General features: G+C 38.4%; 2 protein-coding genes across 4 annotated transcripts in view; one reads left to right on the top strand and one right to left on the bottom strand.

The window, feature by feature from the left end:
* Positions 1-18,782, top strand: part of LOC146468936 (deoxynucleotidyltransferase terminal-interacting protein 1-like) — a 120,273-nt gene that overhangs the window by 16,427 nt on the left and 85,064 nt on the right. For 2 of the 3 annotated variants that reach the window (XM_085124027.1, XM_085124028.1), the window contains exon 16: positions 548-2,337. In XM_085124027.1, coding sequence (XP_084980153.1) covers positions 548-690 — 143 coding nt within the window. In that variant the 3' untranslated portion in view covers positions 691-2,337. Of the gene's footprint in view, positions 1-547; positions 2,338-18,782 lie in introns of those variants that run through there. The other variant, XR_014867350.1, reaches the window with a different exon arrangement.
* Positions 1,514-18,469, bottom strand: LOC146468946 (glyoxalase domain-containing protein 4-like). The gene is made up of 7 exons (XM_085124029.1): positions 18,318-18,469; positions 17,101-17,150; positions 15,887-16,007; positions 15,416-15,557; positions 13,110-13,441; positions 9,956-10,042; positions 1,514-4,837 (listed from the first exon to the last, which is right to left on the bottom strand). The coding sequence occupies exons 1-7, from the start codon at positions 18,417-18,419 to the stop codon at positions 4,769-4,771; spliced, it is 903 nt and encodes a 300-aa protein (XP_084980155.1). The 5' UTR covers positions 18,420-18,469; the 3' UTR covers positions 1,514-4,768.

Genomic DNA, 18,782 nt, shown 5'->3' with positions numbered 1-18,782 from the left:
GATGATGATGATGATGATGATGATGATGGTGGTGGTGGTGGTGGTGGTGGTGGTGGTGGTGATGATGACCATTTCATGGAGTAACTGTCTGGTGTAATTTTTGACCATAAAAATTGTCTTAATGAGTTTTAGGCCAGGTAGCAAAATCTCTAAAGAATATGAAATTTGTACTTTAAATTTTCACTCAAATTTCACGTATTTTTAAGAACTAGGATGTTAATGAGAGCTGTCAGTACCATGTAGACAGTGAAGTTTGCTGGCCACTGGATAATTGCAGATAGATAAGATATGATAATTGTATTATTGTATTCAGCATATCCGTAATAAAAATCAATCCTAAAATTATTTACAAGTGATAAAATTTTAAAAAGCGTTACACTTACTGTCAAAACTAAGGTACACCTTGATAATTAATGCCAACATGTTAATACGATAATACAAAAAGATTATTTCGCCGTATGGCAACATGTCAATTAGCCAATAAAAAATTTCCATGTGCACTTGCAAACATGGCCACACCAACTCAGTATTCATTTTGTTTTTTTAGAACTGAAGCGAGAGGCAATGGCTCGAACTGAAGTCAGAGACAAAGTTAAGGAGGAAGAACCCGCTGAAACAATAGTAAAGAAAGATCCAGAAGAAACTGAAAACAGTGCGATCACGTCTGACAAGAATCAACCCCAGGAATAATATACAGACCGCGTAGGACTGTAGTAGGATTTAGTAGTATTTTATAAGAGTTCAGGCTCCTCGTTCCACTTAGGCTCGATTACCAACTGCTATTCGGGAAACGGACCTGCGTTCCCCTCTTCTCGAGGAGGAAGTCCTGGGGCCCGTTTCTCAAGTCAAGTGTCTTTGGTGATATGCTTCTTAACAGAAATCAATTTTTGTTAGCTTTGAATATTAAATTTTTAAATCTTTTAATTTTATGAAACATTGGCCAAGAACCATGTCTGTAATCACCGTGTAATCGGCGTAAAAACATTTAAAAATATACTTATCGGGCCCGGTAAGTTACCTGGACTTTCGAGAAACGAGCCCGACGGAGCAGCGGAAATCGAAACTTCTTTCCACTGTAAATTAAATAACCAAAAATGAAATGCTAAGGATGATTCTGAAAGTACGAAATAGTTAATTTTTGTTTGTTTGGCGCTATACGAATAGTGGTTGTGATAGGTAACACAATCGTAGAGAACAGTAAGTTAGTTGTTTTGTCAGCAAAAGCTTGTTATCTTAGTGTAAATAACTAGGACGTTGGTTGATCACATTTTTTTAGTTTAATTATAATTGACTTGTACAACAATTCGTACTGGAAAGAATTTACCGGGCAAGTTTATTTCGTGATTAAATCGTGAAATATAGTTTCCTTAGATTAATGAATTCCACTACCCATTTTATATGGGTGTGAATTATTCCTTGATTTTGTTTTACTTTCCATTATTTTAGAGGTCATGAAAATTTTAGAATAAGAAATTAAGATTTTTCAATGCCTGGAACGTCATGGAATTTAATGGAATCATTGCAAGTCATAGAAGGTGACTTTTATACAGAGCAAATTAGTACGATTTCCTTTGGAATGGAAAAGTGGAAAGAGAAAATGAAGCAAGTTGGGGAACAGAACTGTGAACCGTGTTAGCTATGGATAGGTTTGATAATAGTCAAACCTCCCGTAAGCAACCACCAAAAATGTCAAGACTGAGTGGTCGCTTACGGGAGCTGGTTTACAAAATTCAGACCATAGGGGGCCAAATTTTTTCCATTAGTATATTGTAACTGCAGAGACGGACCCCATGCGCCAATTCTCATTCAAACCCATATAATAATTTTTAGTAGCTACAAAATTTTTTTTACTTCGAATTTCGAGATCAAAACCGCATAATGGTTGCTCCTGATTCTTACCCGATTGTCTCATTATAGCTACAACTTGAATCTTTTGTGTCGTTTGACTTAACAAAACAAATTCCAAACTTTCTGCCTTAAAAGTCGTCGCGGTCTCGTATTTGACTTGGAAACTTTTGATATTTTAGAAATCTGGTCGCTTGGTGGTCGCTTACGAGAGGTGGTCGCAGAGGGAGGTTCGACTGTATTGTAAACCAGCTGGTCATCTAAATGTTGTGGAAAACTTTAAAAGGTCTTGAAGAAAGGTTTTGGAAATTTCACAAACTCAAAAATGTAGGAACCTTCGTTCCTTAAAATCTACATGTTCAAGTGATCCCACCAAGAAGGAATTGCATGCAAAGGTTGACTTACTGTGGAAATTACTGATGGATGTTACCTATCATTTACAGATCATTTTAGATCTGTTTTATTGGGACAGTAAATGCATGTTTCTATGTGGTCACTGGAGTTGTTTTTAAGATTGCAGATATTTATGTCGTTACAGTTTATTTTTCAAAATTCCTTTTTTTTGTTAATTGGCGAGAATCAAACCAAATTAAATTTACATTGGTGGAGATTTAGCATCGCGTTTACGGCAAACGGCAAACGCCAGGCTGAAATTTTTCTCTTTGATGAAAAACAATGAAGCTTTTTTGGTTTAAGGTTATCTCCATCCAGTCGGCGACAGCCCATCGAGCAAACACGAAAGAGAGAGAAGTGAGTACGAGAAACACAAGTTTATGCATTTTCGAACAAACAACGGCTTGACGTTTCCCGTGTGGCGTTAGCCGTAAACGCGAAGCTAAATCTCTGTAATAGATTTAGAATTGCGTACGGCAAACGCAGAAATGACCACGTGACCATGTTTACCCCATATTTGCCGCTCGCTGTTTTCAGTTTCTCAGTAAAATTGAACAGTTTTGCGTTAGCATCAAAGGTCAGAATTCGTTTGCGCTATTCTCATCTATGTCCTTTTTTTTAAGAAAACAAACGCGAATCTCGCGTTTGCCGTTTGACGTAAACGTTATTCTAAATCTCTATTGGCCAGGGGAAATTTTGAAAGAAACGCCTTCAAAAGGCAACAGAAATTCTTCTTGTGCGCTTGCTTTTAATTCGATGTCACGCCAAATAAAATTTCGTATAAAAGGTTTCCAGCATAACTCTAATTTAGTCATTTTAGAAATTGAACCATCCCAAACGTTTTTAAAACCCTTAGGCAAGCATCCGCCACTGTTATATTGATATTCCCCAGGGGAATCACCTTGAGGTCGTGTTCTATTGGTGTCAACCATTGGTGGGTTTGTGTTCTTTGGGGGGAAAATTTGTCCTTTTTGATGTTCAACATCAAACTCGTATTGATTAACAACTGCCAACTGTTTCCACTAAAATGGTTTACAAATTGTTCTGTGTTGAATAAAACCATGTGGGAGCAGGGATGGCGCGCTGGTGAGAGCACTCACCTCCCACCAATGTGGCCCGGGTTCGATTCCCGGTCTCTGCGTCATATGCGGGTTGAGTTTGTTGTTGGTTCTCATCTCTGCTCCGGTTTTCCTCCCTCCACAAAAACCAACATTTCCAAATCCCAATTCGACCTGGAAACAGTGGAGAGAAGAGCCACTCCGTGGATTCCACTGAAATTCCTACTTTAACTTTTAATTTATTTCATTTATAAACCAGCCGAGCTCTTAAACGGTTCGTCCGTGTACGTGCTCTTTCCGCCCTGGCAAAGAAAAGTGTAGGGTGTTGATTTGGATAAGATGGATATGTTGCGGTGTTGGGAGACAATTGCAGGAAGCATGTTGCGTACACTACGCAATCCTTGTCACCCCCCACCCCGAAAAAATTATTTTGCAGCGTTGCCATTGTCGTCGTAAACACAGTAACTGACCCCATTTTTAACTATATGGTTAGATAAACTTTTCAAAACAATATATTTCACTGTCTTGTTATAAACAATATTTTGTTTCATGTGCCCAAATTCAAAACCAATCGATACCCATTAAAATACTGATAGGTATTGAACTGACCAATACCAATCGATTCTTCGACTCTACTTTTGCCTGCGCTTATGTGATAAAGCGTCGCTAAGGAAATCGTTCCTCGGTGAATGCCATCTCGCTAAAAGAAAGCACAAGTTCAGTTGAAGGGAAAAATTGGAGGTGTCGGGCCGGTACCTCGGACTTGGGTGTGGTTTCCAAGAATTCAACTCCGGGAAGTTTTACCTACATTTGACATTTGAGGAGAGTCAGAATAAACGCGACGACGTTTGAAAAAACGCGAATTATTTAATAGTGACGTTTAGGTTGCCGTTGCCGTCGTCGTTGCCAAAGCTCCCTCTCAGTGGCGACGCTTCAAAACATAATCATAACGGCGATTATGATCGACATAATCATAATCATAACAAAAACAACTATGTTTGCGGTTATGTGCGTGTTGCTCTTTAAGCTATGCGTCCCACTAGATCATAAGAAACTTATGATAATGATTATAACTATGATCGATATATCGCTAGTGGGATTAACACCATTTCAGTTGTTTTAACCACATTTAAGAGACCTCTCTTCCACATCATTCTGATTAGGAACTAGTTCATGCTCAGCCTGTGACTATCGTGTTACGGATGAACTGGGCAAGCTAAATATTCACAATGGGTCAGATTTAAAGCGTTCAAATTCTCCTCGACTGAGGGCGCGATTTAGCACTCCTTTCATGAGTCTTCCCAAAACTAAAACTTACTATCGACCTCAGTGTCGGTGAATACCGTAAAATATCACTCATTTACTTTCCTTGCAGGCGGACTGCAAAGATATCACAAATACAGACTGACGTTTTAGTTTAAACTTGTATGACTTGTATCCTTCCAAGTACGGCTCTGTCCTGCGAGAACTTTTCATAAAGTCCACTTTTTTCGTTTAGCAACCTTGGAAAACCACTCATCACTTTTATCTTCAGCCATCGCCTAGAAATAAAAAACACAAGAAAAAAATTAACAATGTCAACATTCACGCATTAGTTCGTAGAACCACCCCATGGAGTTACTCCATATAGTTGCCTACACGGGGAGGCGCCGCCCGATGCTGTTGTTCAGTCAACTAATCAGTAGACGGAACCCAACGAGAACATTAAAGCAAAGCACTTAATGTTACCCTGCTTTCCCAGATCGTTTAGTGGCCTTTTAAAGACATGTTTTAGTGTGTTATAAAGCAAATACAGTTCTACGAATGATCTGTTTGGATGCTTTAGTTGAAAATTTAAGCCAGAGAAAGTTTTAGGAAACAGAATCTCATTTCCAGAATTTACGAGCTGTTGTTGGCTTCACGAAAATGCTAGCTGACCTTACTTCGCATTTTTATCAAGATATTTGCTCCTCTGAAAACGACAGGAATTAGTCTGTAGTGTTAAGAACTTTTGAGCTGACATTCTGCCGGAGAACATTTAGATTTTCTTTAAAACTTAATCGGAATTTCTGAGGCGATGAAGGCCTTCCTCACCGATATTTACCGAAATGTACCGTTGGGTTGCCATGAATAAGAAGTAACGGTTACTAAGTAGGCAACGTTAAACGGGCGTCAAAAGCTCGTTTTTCCGCGATGAATTGCCTGCGTCGTTATTGCAAGTTTAATTTCTGATTGATTGATTGTGCCAGCCTGGTGTATACCGGGTTTTACTGAATCCCAAGACTGGTTGGCGTAAGTTTTTGTAGTTTGTTGTCGGTTCTCGTCCTTGATCCGAGAGTTTTTCCTCTGCACTCTCCCTTCCTAATCAGCAACACTTTTTAGTTCAAATTAAATCCGTGATCTGGAGCCCACAGTCCAAAGACTGTGTAACAGCACCCGCGGGCCTTAGTTTTGTTTCGTAGAATTTTTCGATATTTTCCCTATTGTAACTGCAACACGTCACAAAGATTTCCGCTAGCTGTCACGTGTCCTTAGCTTTTATACCGTGTAATTTTCCATAAGGCTCACAGAAATTCGACGGGAACAACGAGAACAATTGTTGCTGTTTAACTCAGAACCTACTAGAGCGTTCGCCCCAACATGTCCTACTACACAGGATTGCTGTAAGAGTTGGCACAATAAACCTCAGTAGTAGGTTATGAGTGGAATTAAGCCCCGTTAGTGTCGAGGTAAGGTCGAGGTGTCGAGGTAAATCATTGATATGCATAAGTGTCGAGGTAATGACGTCACCTATTGTTATAACCTAGGGAAAAAATGCCTTCCGGCATACTAATTAAGTGTCTTCCTACATAATATTAAGTGTCGAGGTTTACTAATGAGCGTCACTCTAATACAAAGGGAACAATAGACATGCCCACGCTTGCCCGCTCTATACCCACCCTGATTGGATCTTAAGATTTGTATGGCCAGTTTGAATAAAAGCGCGCTTTCTCTTGGTAGCGTCACTCTTGCAATCCGTTTGCTGAGAAAATTTATCTCCGAGATTTCAGGTTATTCGTTACGATTATCGCTATCATAACTGTGAACATGGCTTTCTTGAACGTTGATGATTTTCAAGCTGCTTTGAACGCCTGTGTGTCTGTCCAAGATTGGGAGATGTTAACTGAATCTGTTTTACTTCCCGAAGAATGGATTCCGATGGCTTATACTAGGCTCACTGACTTGACTCTACAGGAAATCGAGGTCAGTTCTGATCTTTCAAATGGAATTTTGCGATCTGTTGCTTTCTTAAAAGCGTTGATTCTCAGCTAAGTTGCAGTTCTTTTCTTTCGCAGCTCCCAACTGAAGTGGAGACAAACTTAACAATATAAGGAACCAAGATCTTCCTGTTTGTTCGAATTAAAAATATTGCATTACCGTCTTTGTAGAAATAGAGCTGTCTTGAGATCCTTTGAAAGATTGTTAAAGTTTTTGAGTGAAATAAAGTTTTATTCATCTTTACACCGCGTTAGTCACTAATTATGTTTAACAAATCTTTGACTCGAGCTCTAAAATTTGCATGTGAATTATCTCGTGTGTCTTTTGTTTGAGAAACAATAAGTCATATCCAACACCTACTCTGATTGGGTAGTCCCAGAGTCAGTGTCGATAACAATACCCGAACCGGCTACACGCAATCTATTTTATGCGAAATCTTCATCGACTTCGATTCTCAGACCGTCAGTTCCTTAACAACATGGCTAGCAAGTTTACTGTTGGAACCCCAAACACCCTCGAAAAAGTGTAGAATGGTGATATTGAAATAGAATATCGGAAACTATTAGCGACCTGTTTCAAAACCATGAACGGAACAAGGGAATTATCACAGAGAGCTTATAAGACAATTAAAACTTAGCGACGCGCGACATCCACGCGTGTGTCTGAGAAAATGAAGACACATGACTAGAAATGGCCCGTTTGTCTCTTTTTGTCCCTTTTGGCGTGGTTTTGGCCTTTCAGGCCTGGTTATGACCTTTCAGGCCTGTGTTTGGCCTAGTTATGGCCTTTCTGGTCTTCTTTTATTTATGAAGGAGAACGCTTAGTAACCCCGCCTTCATCAATTTTCTATAAAAGAGACGCGTTACTTTCTGAAGTTTAGTTTCCTGTCAGAAGGCGTGCGGTTCAAACCAAAGATGACGAGCACAAACTATACCTTATACCTGCAACAAGGTGCTGGAAATGATGAAGACAATGAAGAAAGCGATTTCTCCCAAGAAAGCGATTTCTCCCAAGAAAGCGAAGTTTCTAGTCAAGGAACGGAGTCTTCCCAAGAAGAAGAAACAGAAAACTTAGAGCCGTGGTCACGCATTCTTGATGAAGCCGAGAACCGCCACAAGACCCAGCTTAACGCTTTGATCAATCAATACCAAGAAAACGGCGATTCAGAAAATGTGGCTCGTAGTAAAGCCGTAAATGCTCTCGTTCCTGTTTACAGAAAAGAGCTGAGAAAAGTGCTCTTAGAGAATCTACAATGGATGCGTGCAATGAAAAAAGATCCCACCTTCAAAAAAGTGATGGAAACTCAAAAAGAGCTTAAAGACACAGAAGGATTTGATTGGTTGGAATCGACGGAACTTGCTATCGATAAGCGGAAATTCTTACTCAATCGATTGTACGAAAAGTAGCCCATTCCACAAGATCAAGACTAAACCTACTATGAATGTTATGGAATTTTTTTTTATTTCCGGGACCTTTGTATTGTTGCATTTCAATAAAACTGTAAACAAGCAAACTTTAAGTGTGTTGATTGATGACTTGAAAATAATACTATAACAATAATAGTAAACTTGTAAAAAAATTTAAAAAAAATCTGAAATTTGAAATACAAATTACTAAAGCAAGATCAAAACTTTTTAATTAAACACTGTTATTTGTGATGACACTTTTAAATAAAGATGATGATTCCAAAGTTGAGAGCTGTTGCGTGACTAGCGACGCGCGACACCCACGCGTGTGTCTGAGAAAAATAATAATAATAATAATAATAATAATAATAATAATAATAATAATAATAATAAAAAAACATATAACTACAAATGGCCCGTTTGTCTCCTTTTGTCCCTTTTGGCGCGGTTTTGGCCTTTCAGGCCTGGTTATGGCCTTTCAGGCCTGTGTTTGGCCTGGTTATGGCCTTTCTGGTCTGTGTTTGGCCCCTCTGACACTCTATATGACCTGACTATTTGCGAAAAAGATGTCATTTGTGTTCAGTCACCAAACTGTCAACATGGTTTACAAGAGAGTTTGCAGAAACTGTCCGATTCCATCGTGCGGGGCTAAATACCTTGTCAGATTAGCTAACCATCTCGCGGATGTTCATCAGTTAGGGCACATACAGCGAAGACAGTATTTACAAGAGGCGAAACTGCAACCTAAAGTTAAAGTCGTCGTTTACGAAAGTGAAGCGGATAATTCCGGAAAAAATCACTTTCACAATCCAGCACAGACACAAGAAACGGTGTACGAACTGTCAAGACAGCGGAGAAATGAGGCCTCTTTTAAAGCAAAAACTAAAAGACCGACTTCAAAGAACAAGGCAAACCGCAAGAAACAAAGAAAGTCGAACTCTTGGCTTAGAGGCCATAGGAAAATTGTGTAGACACGGAAGGAATATTTATTATTCCTCGAAATAAAACGGAAAAAAACGGATTTGTAATAGTCAGTCAAATGATTCATTTTCATTCCTTTTCCTTTCAAATCGCTGAGTATTTGACTCTTTTTCCTCATTGTTTTTTAATAAAGTTTTTTAAACGGTATCTCTTGTCTGGTTCTATTGCTAGCAATTATAAGTCGCGTGTTTTAATTGATCCTTGTTAAGTTATATAAAATTGATTATATACTAATGCGTCAAGATACTCCCTTGGGTTTTTCCAGCAGAACTGAACTAATTTGTATGCAACTTAAGACTCGTGGATCCGCATAATTAACTGACTAACGGTGCGTGACTTTAATAGTTTTTTATTTCCTCGAGATAGGTAGGAGAAAACGGTCTTGTAATAGTCAAACAAACTTGAAATATAGAGTTTTCAGCGCCACTTTGTGTATATATGCGTGTGTGTTTTGTTTTTTAACGGTAATGATCGATAATCGTCACGAATAACCTGAAATATCGGAGATAAATTTTCCCAGCAAAGCGATTGCAAGAGTGACGCTACCAAGAGAAAGCGCGTTTTTATTCAAACTGGCCATACAAATCTTAAGATCCAATCAGGGTGGGAATAGAGCGGGCAAGCCTGGGCATGTCTATTGTTTCCTTTGTGCAAGAGTGACGCTCATTAGTAAACCTCGACACTTAATATTATGCAGGAAGACACTTAATTAGTATGGAGGAAGACAGTTATTAGTATGCAGGAACGCATTTTTTCCCTAGGTTATAACAATAGATGACGTCATGGACTCGACGCTTATGCATAGCAATGATTTACCTCGACACCTCGACCTTACCTCGACACTAACGGGGCTTAATTCCACTCATAACCTACTACTAACCTCTCAGCCTTGTGGAACCTGTGAGTCATTTAGATTTTGTTTTAGTTTCACGGATCTCTTCCGACAACGGAGCTGACGCCGCTACGGACTGTAAAGTGAATCCTTCGTCAAACACAGTCAATTTATAGATGGCTGAAGCAGGAGGTCGTACTTAATTTATCCAGAAGCTCGTCTCCTTCAGGATCAATTTTGGACAATTCCCTAAACGCTTCATCGCCAACAAAACAAATTTCGTGTCCATCCTGAGATAAAAAAAGAAAAATTATTCGATTACAAACGAGAATGATATGGAAAATAAATATCGCTGATAATGTGAAAAGGTTTCAATACCATTTTAAACCCCGCAGCTTCCCATTAAATTAATTACGTTATTTCAACTGACTAAATTATCAGCAGTAACAAATAATGTCTTGCCCAAAGTTTGGTTATAGAAAGCAAATACTTGCATGTGTCACCGAATAATTTTTTCTTGTTTTTCACGTTAACATGCTTCTACCAATGTCATAGCTCCACTGTTGATATAGCACACTATATGAACACACACAAGCCACAATTCCTTGATTCGCTCAGACGAAGAGCTTGCGCTCTAAACGTTGGCTCCAGGATCTCATTACGGTGGACAGATTACCTTTAGTTATCAACTCATTTGATAAAACCAAATATTCGGAACGGACAATGCATTTGTACAACAAAGACACTGGTTCAAATCCTCCTGCCTAAAATAGCCTGCGAGCAAGCTCTCTTGGGGGTGAGGGAGAGCTTGCTCGCAGGCTATGCCTAACAGCTATAACTTATTTAACAGCTATTTCTACTCAGTTTTCAATCCACCCTGCTCAACCAGTGAGTATGAGGACTTTCAAGCATCCAACTTACTCGAACCACATAGCCCGCTACAAATTTCTCAGCTCTCTTTGTCTCCTGCCGAGGTTCTCAACGCCCTTAGTGTTTTAGATGTGAACAAAGCAACTAGTCCCGATAAGATCCCGGCGAAACTTTTGAAAAACTGTGCACCGTGCATTTCTAATTCATTGTGTACAATCTTCAAAAAATGCTTACAGCTTGGTAAACTTCCAGCTGCATGGAAAGTGGCAAATATTATACCAATCCACAAAAATGGCTCTCCTGGTGAAGTATCCAACTACAGACCCATCTCTTTATTACCTCTTGTTTCAAAGGTCTTGGAACGTTGTCTATACAATCATCTTATTGGGCACATTTCTAGCCAGCTTCACAATCTACAGTACGGTTTCCTTAAGGGAAAATCAGCCACATCGCAGCTTCTTCAAGTCTTGAATGAAATTGGTGAGCTGCTTGATAAACGAGTGCAAGTTGATACCATCTATTTAGACTTTGCGAAAGCTTTTGACAGAGTTGACCACCAGCTTCTCCTGAAAAAGCTACGTCTACTTGGCATCAATGGCAGTCTCCTCTGCTGGTTCTCCGATTATTTACATTTTAGATTTCAGAAAGTAACTGTTCTCGGTAAAACATCAAACATTCTCCCTGTTCCCTCTGGAGTGCCTCAAGGGTCCATCCTAGGGCCATTATTGTTTCTAATATATGTCAACGATCTGGCCATAGCCACTGTCAATAGTTCCGTAGCACTATTCGCGGATGACACCAAGTGCTACCGTCCCATCACGAACACTGATGATGGACGACTACTCCAGGAAGACCTCGATCGAATCACTTTATGGTGTCATGATTGGAGGATGGATCTCAACCAGTCTAAATGTACAGTGATGTCTACAACGAGAAATGTCAATCTAGTGGAAACACCTTACTTACTTCAAAATACACCAGTCAAACGTACTGATGCTCAAAAGGATCTCGGGATATTAGTATGTAAGGACTTGAAATGGAACAGTCAAGTACTAGCGGCTGCCTCTAACGCTAATAGGATGCTGGGTTTTATTCGTAGGTCGACACTTGAGGTCAAAAATCAATCTGCTCGCAAAGCACTGTATACAGCCTTAGTGATGAGCAACCTCTCGTACAGTTCACAAGTATGGGCCCCGCAGTCAGTCAAACTGATCGAAATTATCGAGAGAATACAACGACGTGCAACTAAATATATACTCTCACTACCCTACAGGACTGGAATCTCATATAAAAACAGACTAACACTCACAGGCCTTATCCCTCTGTACTATTGGCATGAATACTTGGATCTAGTCTACACTTATAAATCTATTGTTAATAGTTCTGACACCAATTTTAAGATATTTCAACCTGTTAGAGTTACAAGGCGTTCTGCTCCAACTAAGAGTATATTACTAGATATACCTAAAGCTAAGTCACGTTCCAGAACAGTTTTTACTCAAGAGCCTCAAGAGCATTTAACACACTTCCAGACTTCTTGAGGGACAATACAAAATCTATAGATGTATTTAAAACTAATTTGAGGGCATACTACCTAGATTTGACTTTAAATGTGTACGATCCCGCAGTACCTCAAACGTTCAGAAGTGTCTGCATAAAATGTCATCAAAGCAGATCATTACCTGTATTATTAGTTAAAATGTGTTGTTAATTAGTTGTCAATACTTAATTATTATGATGTGATTTCATTTACACAAGGAGTCTCGTTATTGGAACATATCGTTCTGTGAGTTCTCTCCTGTCAGAGGTTTCTTCATTTTGTTTTTTTCTCCTATGGCGAAGCTTATAAATAAAAAAAAAAAAATTAAGAAAAAAAAAAGTGAATTCAGAATTTGAGCCAATACCCTTACGATGCGTTAACGATGCGTTTTTGAGAGGTCAAACCTCAGTCACGACAAATTCTCCCGTAACGGAATGGGTATGCACTTGTTTTTACCTTTCAGATACGTCTATGAGTAATTTTTAAGACATAGGAACTTGAGACAGGCCTTATCACGGTTTTCGACGCCATTTTGACGAGTAGGCAAACACGTCTTGAAATAACAGTGTTTGTATGGAAATACGTTGTCAAATAATTTTCATCAAACATCGCTTCTGAAAAATTCATGAATTGGAAACTTTTGGCACTAGGAAAAGGATTTTAAGAAAAAAATTGGAGGGATGTAGCTGTGTAGCTGCGTGCAGTCGTGTTTTGAACTTTCCATACATTTCCCTGTATTTTTTGAAGACGTGTTTGCCTACTCGTCAAAATGGCGTCGAAAACCGTGACAAGACCTATTACTGTTATACTTTTAAAACTACGTTGAACACCTCAACTATGGCCATAACATTACCACTCAATTCTCACTACCAACCACAAGTGATGTACAGAAATCATTTGAGACAATGGATATTTTAAGCTTGGCTATAGTGGAAAGGGATCATTACCGGATCAGCCAAGATAACAACTTCCACCGTAGCTTTTCCTGGCGTATCTAAACTGACGAGTGGAGTCAAAATTGTGTGACCAGCTTCTTTGACTGCACCTTCAATGGCTGGTAACTGATCGCGAGGGCATGAGAAAGCAATGCGTCCAAATGCTGTAGCATGGTCCACTGGGTGTCCAAGGTGAATCAGTTCAAGCTTGCACTTATCTGCATCATAACCCAATAACGCTTTCATGTCTGTCTGTTCAAACACTGTCATTCCTAGTAAGTTCTTCCAATAGTCTAGTGACTTGGTGAGGTTTGAAACTCCAATGGCAACTTTTTTTACTGGGTCTGTCAAGTGGAAACATCAAATACTACATTGAAGAAAAGTTATGCGACAATGTAGCTTTCCTAATATTTCAAAAGGACAATGCTTAGCGCAACATAACACTTGATTTTTTTGTGATTTTCTTATTTTGGGGTGTTTCTCACCTGAAATCTATAATGACATGACTTGAGGCATCTGAACGAAAAGCATGTTAATTACTATCCACGAAAATGTTTTACTTCCAAACTAAATGTTAATTTATGCTAGTAGAGCGGACCACAAGCCCAAGTTAAGATGGCTGCTACCGGTTGCCAGCACTTTCCAGCACTTAAACTTTGCTGGATGAATACTACCACTCTTTGTCAGCTAATAAAAAAATAATGGTATGAATCAAATGCCTAAGTTATAGTCATTAACAGTTGTTTTTTCGGTTTTATAAGTTACCATAGTGAAAATGGCTGGAGCTTGATATGACCCCCAGTTTTTACTATCAAATTGTAATCAGCATGCCAAAATGCAACTTTTTCAATTTTGAAAAGTTTTAAAAATTGTTGGGGGGGGGGGGGGGGGGGTTCAGAGCCCCTTTAAATTTTTCGCTCTGAATCCTTGGCTACAAATTTTTTTTTTTAAGCTTTGGAAAAACTGTCTTGGTATGCTGATTACAATTGAATGGTAAAAATAGGAGTCACTGAACTAGTTCTTAGGGCTGTTTTCACAGGTTTTTTAATAACAACTTTTTTGAAGAAAAAAAAAACAAACTTCAATTTAAGGGTTACAACAAAGAAGAACCAAATCCCCATATTGAAGTTGTACCCTTAAATTTAAAAAGAAAAAATCCAAAAAATAATAAAAAAAAACTACAAAAATAGAACCTTTATGTAATAAAATACTATATTATAATATAAAATCTATATGTAATAAAATACTATATTATATCTATATAATATATTATATGGAGTAATAATTCACTAATCAAACGATTAATGTTACATAATATCTGATAGAAATGAGTTCCTATGTAAGTGACTTTCACAGAGCTTTCTTTAAAGCTATACACTGAATAACAATCAACTAATGAAGGATGGAGATTGTTCCATGTATTGATATATCTATACCAGAAATAGTTAGAAAGTATGCTGGTTCCAATGAGTTCGACAGCTGAGCAAGATTAAGTTCAAGTCACTGCTAGGAGTTAATTTATTGCTGCTATGTTAACCTATTTATAAAAAAAAAAACTGACCACAGCTTTTTTTGTTACCAATGTTAAGGCATTTGTTTCATACCTTTATTGTAGTATTTACTTATAAAGAGTGGTTGTAATGATCGATCATATTGTTCCTGAATGGAAGTGATGGAAACCGTTGTGAGCCACCTTCAGTAGCAACCAATCAGAATACAAATTTACACAATGTATGTACAGTAATCAGAAAATTATTAATAACAATTAATCATTAGGTAAAAATTAGTGTTTTGTGCTGCTGCAAAAAATTTGCACGCACAGAGCATTTTCTTGGGCGCCCCAGGCTACTGGACTCCTGTTAGGCAGCAGGCTTGAATCAGATGTAAGAAAGCAGGTGGAAGTGAACAGAAGGGCTTGAATAGAAACTGTCTGTTTCACAATTTTAAACAATTTGATCCTCTGCTGGGCGCTAATTAGGACCCAACATTCTCCGTCAAATGGAAGTGGGGGGGGGGGGGGGTGGGGGTGGGGGTGGGATGAGACAGGGTAGATGAAAAATAGTTAAAGAACACCTGTTAAGAGGCTCATCTATCCTAAAGTTACTCCATAGTACTTTTAGAGGGTTTCACTGACGTCATTAAATGCTACCCAATTATACACCTGCAAATAATGCAGAGTGTAACCTCCAATCTTCCCTTTGAAAGTCTGCTTGAAAGCACCTTGCCTCCATATAACACTGTACAACTAGAAAATTAGATATCTTTGCCTGTTTTCCACAAACCCTGCAACCTAATTGGCCAATAATTAATTCACTTACCACCAGCAACATTCTGATCTACCAATGTAAATTTGTAGCCACCAGGAGCATTAACAGTGATACAACCATCTCCATGTTCTGTAATTGGGTAGTTATACTGTTTTGCATTAGCGACAGCAGTCCTGGAGTAAACTGTAACACCCTACAGAAGATAACACCCACCAAATGGTAAACTTCCAAGGGAAAGCTTCTGGCTCGCTCATTAAAAAGTTGGTCCAACTATATATTCATTCTCTAGGAGGTTTAAGCCAATAACAACTAAAATAATATAATTATTTTACAGTGCAACGAACTCAACTGGGGCCACCCAACATTGATCAGCCAATCACAGGTCACATTTTCAACAAAGGAGTCTGGCTATGGTAGTTTGTAAACCAATCAAAAATGAGAACATTTCTTTAAATTTCAAAGTGTTGGTTTTATCGGTGGCCCTAGTTGAGTTCGTTGCACTCTAAAATGTCCAATATATACCTGAAAGTCATTTCCCAGTTGATATTCTTTGATGCCATAGTTGTACGTCAGTTCAACCACAAAGTGATCATCCTCAGATCCGAACCCAGCCATGGTTTTACTCCATTTCCCATCATAAGGTCTGACAATAAAGAAAGTATTCATCGTAAAAATGACCAAATTTTGCTGCAGAATGGATGTAAGTTCCTTGAAATGAACTTTCCCGGGCCACATTCCACACAAGACGGCAATCCAAAGAAAATCTAAAATTAAACATTTCTTTTCTTTGTATTGCCCTCATACTGGGATATCAGGCTTTAATGACAGTTCATTTGAGAAATTTATATCTTTGATAAAACCTAACAATCAAGCTAAAGTTTGAAATATAATTAAGCCCTTTACGACCCCTGCCGTTCAATATTAAGAATATAAAAAACACACTAATAAGTTAAGCCCTCATATCAACAGAAATATTCTCCACAGTACTGCTTCCTGTATATTTATTATAATGGTACTTCATAAGCAAGGAGAATAGCCCACCTTGAAAAAGAGTGATAGCCTGGGTCAAGAATAGCTGCCCAAGCAATTGTGGGAAGGTTTTGGGAGACGTTGGCTATTATCTTCGCATTCAGCATCTCCCCCCCCCCCCCCCCAAACAATCCCACAATCGCTTGGGCAGTTACTCTCGACCCAGGCCATCACTCATTTTCAAAGTGGGCTATTTGACTTGTCTTTGATCAAGTAGTGACATTGTAAGGACAAGTTACTGATGACAGTCACTTAAATAATGGGCTCACTACAGGCCGAAAGAGATAATTTGTTAATATGTTATGAGTTTATTTCACAAAACAATTTTTACACCTCTTGTGCTATCTGAGGTAGTATTCAGAGAGACCAAAGTATGTTAGTAATGTTTCCTACCGGTGACCATGTTTGGTTATCTTAAAAATCTAAAGGACATTGTTGTTAGGATAGCTGAAAGCAACTATCCTAGAATTTGCTTCAATTCCATGTTTGTCAACACACACAACTCAGGTACATTATGTAGGTCTATTTATAGCTATGATTTGTGAGAAGTTTTTTTCAAAGAACCCAAACAAATTAATGAGAAAAAGAATTTAACGTAGGTCAACAAACAACATCATCAGAATGCTTCACTGACAAATTAGGAAATCATGCAATGTTATAACTTAAGGCACTGAGGTATTAAATTCAAGGTAAATGTTTTTATATACCCATTACATGATGCTTTGCAGCCCTCCTCAAATTCTTCATGGCGTAAAACCTAAAATACAAAACAGTAATAAATTGAAAACAGTCACCAGGCAGCAAAATGCTTCATCAAATGTGATCTACCTTAACAGACTTGAAGCCAAAGTGGATTTGTGTAACAGTCTCCATAACAACCCAGCTGAAGGCATGACAAGAATGCATACTCCACAATGCCATCCCTTCCTCCCATGCGCATGCCAGAATAGTGTGCATGATATTGAAAGGTTGTTAATAAATTAACTATTTACAATAGTTAATATCACTCCACAATTTTACAAGAGGTTTTGACTGAGAGTTGACATATATAGGAGTACTGGTCTAAAAAGATTATTAAGGACTATATAAGGGCGATTTACAAGGTATGACCTTGTCGCATGCAACACTAAATGTTATTATTATTATTAACAAGCTTACAACAGGCCTAAGGCACAAATTGTTTCGTGTAAATCAAACCTACAACTCGCCTACGACTGTTGTGTACATCATAAAAAATGTCGTAGGATTTTAAAACATGTTTTAAAAACTTATGACAATCGAAGGTATAGGCAATGTTGAATGACGAGAGTTGTGTGCGATTTTTTGCATGACTCAAGCAGCGCATGCTCTAGAAATCGCAAGCGACAGTCGTAAGCAAAAGTTGTACCGTCTAAATCAGCCTTAATAGTAATAAGAACAGTGAACTGAACTTCATTCAGAAGGCAGTTTTTTAATTTAGGTCTCCGGTGTATGAGTTATATTATGACAAAAGGCATTTTTCACCTACAGAAAATTCTACTGGATAACTTTGTTCCAAACGTTTCTACTGAATATGTTGCATGCATGCAAAAAATCAAGATAGGTAACCATGCAAAAATTCGAGATAAAAATAAAGGTGTCCTGCAGCTTTTATTTCCGGTTCATGCAATCACAAAATGCATTTTCAATTCCAGTGTTAATTGCGTCTTCTTACACGTACACCAACGCGGCTAAAAAAACCCTTTTGAGCCGATCACTATTATTTAATATTTTATTTTTTCAATTTCATTCGGATGTTATTTCTGGTTCTTTTTTCTTGAGTATGAATGGTTCCATTTGAGTTTAAAGACTGAAATATTGAATAAGGCTAGGCGTGACCACAGGTCCATGTTACCTAAAGAATACATTATTCAGAAGAATCAATACATGCATTCTAATCTCTTACCTTCATTCCAAGAATTTCGCGATAGAATTTCACAGTTCCGTTTCTATTTCCAACCTTAAACACAAAATGAAGAGCACGTCGGTGAGACATCTCTTCCGACATCCTTCCATCCACGATGAAAATGTTGCGTGATGCTTGAGGCGCATGGAATTATGGGACACAAACGTTTGATGCCGTGGAAAAAGGGTAAACGCGCTTCTCGCGCAGAAAAACCCGCGGAAACGCTTTCTACATAGCCTTGGCAACTCCTCTCTCCCTCTTTCCAGGGCCCGGTTGTTCAAAGCCCGATAAACTTAATCCCGGATTAAAGTGAACTTTAATTTGACTCAGTTTTAATCACTAATCAATAAAGATTCTTTCAAAGATTGTTGTCTGTAAGTTATGACTTACGACTTTTCTTCACCATTAGCCCAAAATTCGTTTTTTAAACATTTTTTAACGAGCGAGATAAGAACCTTGGTTAAT

The sequence above is a fragment of the Pavona decussata genome, unplaced genomic scaffold (assembly GCF_977016875.1).
Source record: "Pavona decussata unplaced genomic scaffold, jaPavDecu1.1 SCAFFOLD_128, whole genome shotgun sequence".
In the NCBI taxonomy this organism is placed as follows: Eukaryota; Metazoa; Cnidaria; class Anthozoa; order Scleractinia; family Agariciidae; genus Pavona; species Pavona decussata.
Note: the sequence above shows the minus strand (reverse complement) of the source record. Positions and strands in the feature narration are given on the sequence as shown.

What these genes read in the sequence shown, in the direction of transcription:
- LOC146468946 (XM_085124029.1), bottom strand. Translation starts at nt 18,419, where the DNA reads ATGTCGGAAGAGATGTCTCACCGACGTGCTCTTCATTTTGTGTTTAAG. An exon ending in GCGAAATTCTTGGAATGAAG is followed by an intron (nt 17,151 to 18,317) that starts GTAAGAGATTAG and finishes TTTGTATTTTAG; the next exon opens with GTTTTACGCCATGAAGAATT. An exon ending in GAGACGAGCTTCTGGATAAA is followed by an intron (nt 4,838 to 9,955) that starts TTAAGTACGACC and finishes TTTTATTTCTAG; the next exon opens with GCGATGGCTGAAGATAAAAG.